Here is a 6305-nt window from a genome sequence, read left to right as displayed (position 1 = left end):
CCGTGTGGAGGACACGGCTTCTGGCTATGGGTGTGTGCCTTCCAAATTGGGTGCTGACGTTAGAAATAGAATGTCAAGGTTTTTAGATACGGGCTAAGACATGGGCGTGTCATGGCCGTGTGAGGGACACGGGCTATAGACACAGGTGAGTGTCAGGCCGTGTGAAAACCCGTGTAGGTTCGCATTGAGAATTTAATTCACACGGGCATGGGAAATAGGTGTGTTCCTAGATGCTTAGGCCATGTGAGTCACATGGGCCACTAACATGGCCATGTTATAATGAGCACACAGGCGTGTGTCCTATTTCAAGTGATATTTTTCCAAGTTTTCATAAGCAATTGAATTAATCCCAGACCGTTTCCAAAGTATGATTTGGGTCTCGTAGGCCCATAATAGGAATCAACGAACTATGAAAGGAAAGTTTTAATTTGACCTAGTTTTTACATTTCAAAAAAGATTGAATGCATACGTTTAAGTCAGGTAATGCCTCACACCCAGCTCCTGTCTCGGACTTGGGTAAGGGGTATTACAGTGGGGATATTTGATAAGCCAAAAAGTAACATGTTTTTAATTCCATTCTTGATTACGTTTTTGGATGATTTATTATATGAATTAGTGAATTTGATGCTCGTAATCTTTTAAATTCATGTTTCTATACTTAGGTGAGCATAGGGGAGTGAAAGGAGCGAAAAACAAGCCAAAATCGAGCAAAACAAGCTGTTTCCAGGATCTACACGGGTAGGCCACATGCCCATGTACCAGTCCGTGTCGATTTCGCACCCTGCTTCTCTATTACTCGAAAAAACCCAATTTTTAGGGTTTCTGAGCGTTCTAAGTCTATAAATATACACTAGAAGAGGACCTAAATGGAGGACGCAGAGTAGAATGTAGAAATTACTCAAAGAAAGCCAACGGATTCAGCTCGAAAGCAGGATCTCCTTCAAGACTGAAGATCTCCATTCAATTTCTCTCGAAGTTTTTGGGTTTCTTTATGTTTTGTTGTTTTCCTATTTTTGAGATGTTTTCCTCATACAGTATGAACTAAATTCCCTAAATACCTTGGGAAGATGAAACTTAAATGGATCTTATTATTTGATTTGTCTAAATTACATGATAAATATTTGTTCTTAATCTTAATTATGTGTTCTTATTTCATGTTTTTAATGTTTTTAGGATATTAATTCATGATTGATGTACTTATTCAGTGGAGCAAAAGTCCCTGTCTAAGAGTAGATCTCGCATAATAGAGTGGAGTTGCATGCAACCTTAGAAATAGAGCGACATAAATCTACTAGATTAGAGTAAAATCTAATAGGGAAATCCATAGATCGAGTTAATGCGACGATAGAGGTTTAATTAGAAATAGATTTCAATTAATCAACCTAGAGTTAGTTATTTTTATTCTCAAAAGAGATGTTAATATAATTTAGGGATTTCTACGAATCAAGTCAAATGAATAAATCGTTTAATTCAAATTTCAAATAACGAGTGAAGTCTAGGTGGATTCTTTCCTGGGTATTGTCTCACTCATAAGTTTTCTTCGATTATTTTTACAATTTGCTCTTTGTCGCTTAGTAATTAGTTTAGTTAAAATTAGAGTTTAAAACAATTCCTTCAATTTATAGGGTAGATAATAAAAAGATAGTAATTACTAGTACTTTTAGTCCTCGTGGATACGATATTCACGACTTACCGTAGCTATACTACCATTTGATAGGTGCACTTACCTTTTTCATATTTTAGTTAGTTAGTGACGTCATCAACCTCCCTCAGAACTGACTACCTCAAATCATAATCATTTGGCACACAGATCCCTCAGCAGAGACCACATGCGCCAAAAAGGTTACCTCTCGCAACTAGAACTCACACTTTAGCGTAGAGCTATTACTCATGTAGTATCTGAAGCACTACCATAAGATGCTCAACATGTTCATCCTTCATCTTAGAGTACATTAGAATGTTGTCGATGAAAACCATGACGAACTGATCCAGATACTACTGAAAAACTCAGTTAATCAGATCCATGAATGCAGCCGGAGCATTCGTCAGACTAAAAGGCATAACTAGTAACTCGTAATGTCCATAACGAGTTTTAAATGCAGTCTTATGAACATCATCTTCTTTAACCCTCAACTGATGATACCCAAAATGGAGATCTATCTTAGAGAATATTGAAACCCCTTAAAACTGATCGAATAAGTCATCGATCCTGGGAAGTGGATATTTTTTCTTCATAGTTAACTTATTCAACTGCCGATAATCGATGCACATCCTTATGGTCCCATCCTTCTTCCTAACAAACAGAACTGGTGCCCCCTATGGAGACACACTAGGACAGATGAAACCATAATCAAGAAGTTCTTGAAGTTGAGCCTTAAGCTCAGTAAGCTCATTTGGTGCCATACGGTATGGAGTGATAGACTTCAGAGCTAGACCCGGTAAAAGCTCAATTCTGAACTCAACTTCTCGATTTGGAGGTAAACCCTGTAACACCTTAGGAAAGACATCTAGAAAGTCCTTTACTATTTTGATATCCCGAATAAAAGAGTCCCCCGAATCAGAAACACTAACGTAAGCCAAGTATGCCTCACACCCTTTTTAAACCAGGTTTTCAACCACAATAGTGAGATCACATTGGAAAAATAATCTCGACGCTTACTAAACACAACCATCTCCATATCATCCTTGGTCCTCAGAATGACCCTCTTAGACGCGCAGTTCAAACTGACTCGGTGCTCAACCAACTAGTCCATACCTAGAATTAAATCGAACTCTCCAAAAGGAAGCGCCATCAGATTTTCCAGAAAGACAACCCATTGTATCACTAACAGAACATCCCTATAGAGTTTACTAACCCGAACGGACTGCCCCAATGGACTTAGTACAGTAATCTCAGTAGAAATACTCTTAACAAGAATCCCCAGGTCTTTAGATACAGTGCTAGCTACATAGGAGTGAGTAGAACCTATGTTTATCAAAACAGTATAAGGCACATCAAATATAAGGAATGTACCGATGATGACATCAGGAGCATCTCTATCATCTCGGTCCCGTGCAGTATAAACCAGTGCAGGTTGCCTCACCTCAATCTGACCAGCACCTCTACCTGATGCTCTCTGCCCGTGACCCATACCATTACCACCCCTAACTTGTCCATAACCCCTTAGTGGCTGTTGAACTACCCTTTGAGGCTGCGCAGAACCTAGACCCAAAGATTGCATCTGATCAACCCTTTGTGGACACTTTTGAATACGGTGCTCTAAAGATCCACACCTCAAACAAGCCCCTATCCTCGTTCAACACTCGCCCGAATGACGCCTACCACAACCATCACACAACTAAATCCTAATAGGAGCAACAAGAGCCCCCACTCTAATCGGCCCATCTGGTCAGGCCTTTTTCTTAGGCCTTTGAATAGAACTAGAGGGCTCTGATTCCCTCTTATTCTTACCCCTCTCTCGATCCCTATCCTGGCGCTTCACACGGTTAACATCCTTGGTGATCTTCGCCTCCTCAACTAAAAATGCAAACTCCCAATCCCTCTGTGGAGCAATCAGAACCCTTAAGTTATTCCTCAAACCGTCCTCAAAGTGGATGCACCTCTCATTTTCAGATGCCACCATGCCTTGAACGTAGCGACACAACCTCAGAAACTCAGCTTCATACTCGGTCACTGATCTATCGCTTTGCATGAGGTTCATGAACTCACGCCTATGATCATCCATATAGCTCTCCCCCACGTACTTACTCTAGAAGGTGGTCTTAAAGAAATCCCAATTCAGACAATCAGACTGAGTACCCTCCTCAACCATCAACCACCATTGATATGCCTTGTCGCAAAGCAAGGAGACTGCGCCCTTAATCCTGTACCTACAGAATGAGGTCCATCAATCCTCTACAAAATCCGTAGCATGGCTTTGGGACAGTGCGTCATCCCCAACCGAGTGACTTTGAGACCTAATTTTAGTAGTAGACGAAACTGGTGTCTCACTTGTTTCTAAGTTCAACATACTGGCCAGAGAGGAAGACTCAGCTCGAGCCCCCTACCGCCTCTACCATGACCTTGAATGCCATGTTCACGAGTTCCTCGAATGCTCATTGTATGCTTCAGGTTTTATCTACATTATAAAATTTTATGCATTAGTTCCAGTATTTATTAATAGATGTTTTATGCATAAATTATCAAAACTTTAGAATTTTTTCTAGAAGTTTCGATCTCTGACTATTGCAAATCAGTCTACTAGAATATCATAACATTCAAAATAGGGTTTAAATAGCCCTTACCGACCCTACAGTAGGCCCACAGTCGATTGGAGCGACCCGTGTAATCCTAGGGAAAATTTTAGAAAAATGGGCCCACATGCTCATATGGATTGCCCGGTGGGCTCACATGCCCATGTGGCTCACACGCCTAGGTTAACCTTTGCCCATGTGGCCCACATGGCCTGGCCTAATAATCCACACGGCCGTTTGGGCCATGTAATAGCCCGATTTTGGGCTTAGTCAGAACAGTGGTTTCAAGACCAGAAATCTGAGGTTGGGAAATTATTTTTATTATTATTTTAGTGTCATAGCATGATTAATTAAGTACATGAAAATTTTGGTGAGCTAATTTTAGCGTTTATGAAATTAATTGTAAAAAAGGACTAAATTGCATAAATGGTAATGTTTTACTAGCCAAAGGTGTTAAATTGCTAAGGAACCTTAATTGGGGGTCTTTAAAGTGCAAATAGACCCTTTTTAGGAGAGTGGTCAGCCATAGGGGACAAGAAAGGTTAAAGGTCAAATGTTAGGTGTGTTTGGTGACTTAATTGAATAAAATAAAAAAAAAGAAAGAGAAAAAAAAGATATCATCTTCTTCTCCACCAAAAATACCAGCAAAATAGGAGTTTTGAAAATTTGAAATTTGCAGCCACTCTTCACCCTTGCAAGTAAGTGATTTTGATGGTCTTTCTTGAAAATTTTTGTACTTTTAGGACCCCTAAAGCTTAATCTAGCTATTGAGGGGACTATTTGCAAAATGGTTAAGGGCTAGGATTTTGCCATGAAAGCCTATGCGATGTTAACTGAAATTTTATGGAAGAATATGGGTTATGGTTGTGAAATAAACAACTTTTGCAAAGTGATTTTCATGGAAAACACCTAAAAGAACCATTTTGTAATGTTTGTAAAATAGATAGTAATGTTGTGAAATAATGGGAAATTTGAGGGGCTTAAGATTTAAATAAATCTGATAAAAATCGATTTACAAGCTTAGGGGTAAAATCTTATTTTTTGCAAAGTTTAAAGGCAAAAAGGTCATTTTACCAAAGTATGAGTCTTGAGTTGACTGGAATGATTTGAGTGTTAAATAAGCTAAATTTTGACATTTTAGATCAAATGAAACCTGATTCGGGTCTTGGTCGGGGAAAGAACAAAGTTTACGAGGATTAAGCTCGTTCCCATCATTTTGTACTGAGGTAAGTACATATGTAAATAATGTGTCATTCTAGCTTACTTTTAAATGTATTGATAATATATATTTAAATGTTTTATTGTTATCATGTATCATAATCTCATTTGTTTCCATGAAAGTATAAATAATGTGATATAAGAGTAACCTACATTATGAGCAAGTGCGATGACAACGGGTTAGATTTGAAATCCCGTTGAACCTCAAGAATAGTATAGGACACACAAAGTAGGTCGTGAGAAACTATGTGGTCTGAAATCATGAGTTGTGTCTGAGTTCATAAGATATATGTTATAAGTAATGTGGGTTCGAGTAATGGCTTCGGGACTAAACCTGTGAGTAACTCGCTGAGCGAGCATTTCATGTTAACACTATATTGATCCGAGTGTTGACTGTGTACAAACCTGTGTGAGTAGCTTAATGTGACAGCCCAAAGTTGACCCTAGTCGGGAAGTGGTTTCGGGACCGCTAAACCGAGTCACCGAAATGTTTGAATGTGATACTTATTGTGTAGAATATGTAATTATGAATGTGTGAAAATTTCAAGCTTCAATTTGGTTGATTTCATGTGAATTTAGTCAATAGGACTTATGTGAGAAAATTCTAAAATGTGATAGGTCAATGTGTAAGGACCTACTAGTGCATGTGGACAAAGGGGGGACTTGCATGTCAAATTCCCCCCCTAATGAGTAGTGGCCGGCCATGACAAGGAAGGATGGGCAAAACATGTCATGAAACATGTTTTGTTAGTGGAAGAATAAAATAAGGAGTATGGGTAATAAAGAAATGGAAAACAAAAGAAAAAAAAATGTGTGTGTGGTGTTTGTCCCCCCATTGCCGTGAGCTAAACAAG

At 39.0% G+C, this 6305-nt stretch overlaps 1 protein-coding gene across 1 annotated transcript; it reads right to left on the bottom strand.

Moving 5' to 3' along the window:
• Positions 1–2316: 2316 nt before the first annotated feature.
• Positions 2317–3725, bottom strand: LOC107952380 (uncharacterized). Its single transcript, XM_016887641.1, has 3 exons — positions 3452–3725; positions 2756–3202; positions 2317–2594 (listed from the first exon to the last, which is right to left on the bottom strand). The coding sequence occupies exons 1-3, from the start codon at positions 3723–3725 to the stop codon at positions 2317–2319; spliced, it is 999 nt and encodes a 332-aa protein (XP_016743130.1).
• Positions 3726–6305: the final 2580 nt, after the last annotated feature.

The sequence above is a fragment of the Gossypium hirsutum genome, chromosome A12 (assembly GCF_007990345.1).
Source record: "Gossypium hirsutum isolate 1008001.06 chromosome A12, Gossypium_hirsutum_v2.1, whole genome shotgun sequence".
Classification (NCBI taxonomy): domain Eukaryota; kingdom Viridiplantae; phylum Streptophyta; class Magnoliopsida; order Malvales; family Malvaceae; genus Gossypium; species Gossypium hirsutum.
The sequence above is the reverse complement of the archived record's forward strand: the minus strand, read 5'-3'. Positions and strand labels throughout refer to the sequence as shown.

Coding starts and splice junctions, on each gene's coding strand:
- LOC107952380 (XM_016887641.1), bottom strand. CDS start 3,725: ATGGATGATCATAGGCGTGAGTTCATGAACCTCATGCAAAGCGATAGA. Junction 3,203..3,451: donor GGATAGGGATCGAGAGAGGG/GTAAGAATAAGA, acceptor CTTTGGGTCTAG/GTTCTGCGCAGCCTCAAAGG. Junction 2,595..2,755: donor AGAGTTCGATTTAATTCTAG/GTATGGACTAGT, acceptor TGGTTTAAAAAG/GGTGTGAGGCATACTTGGCT.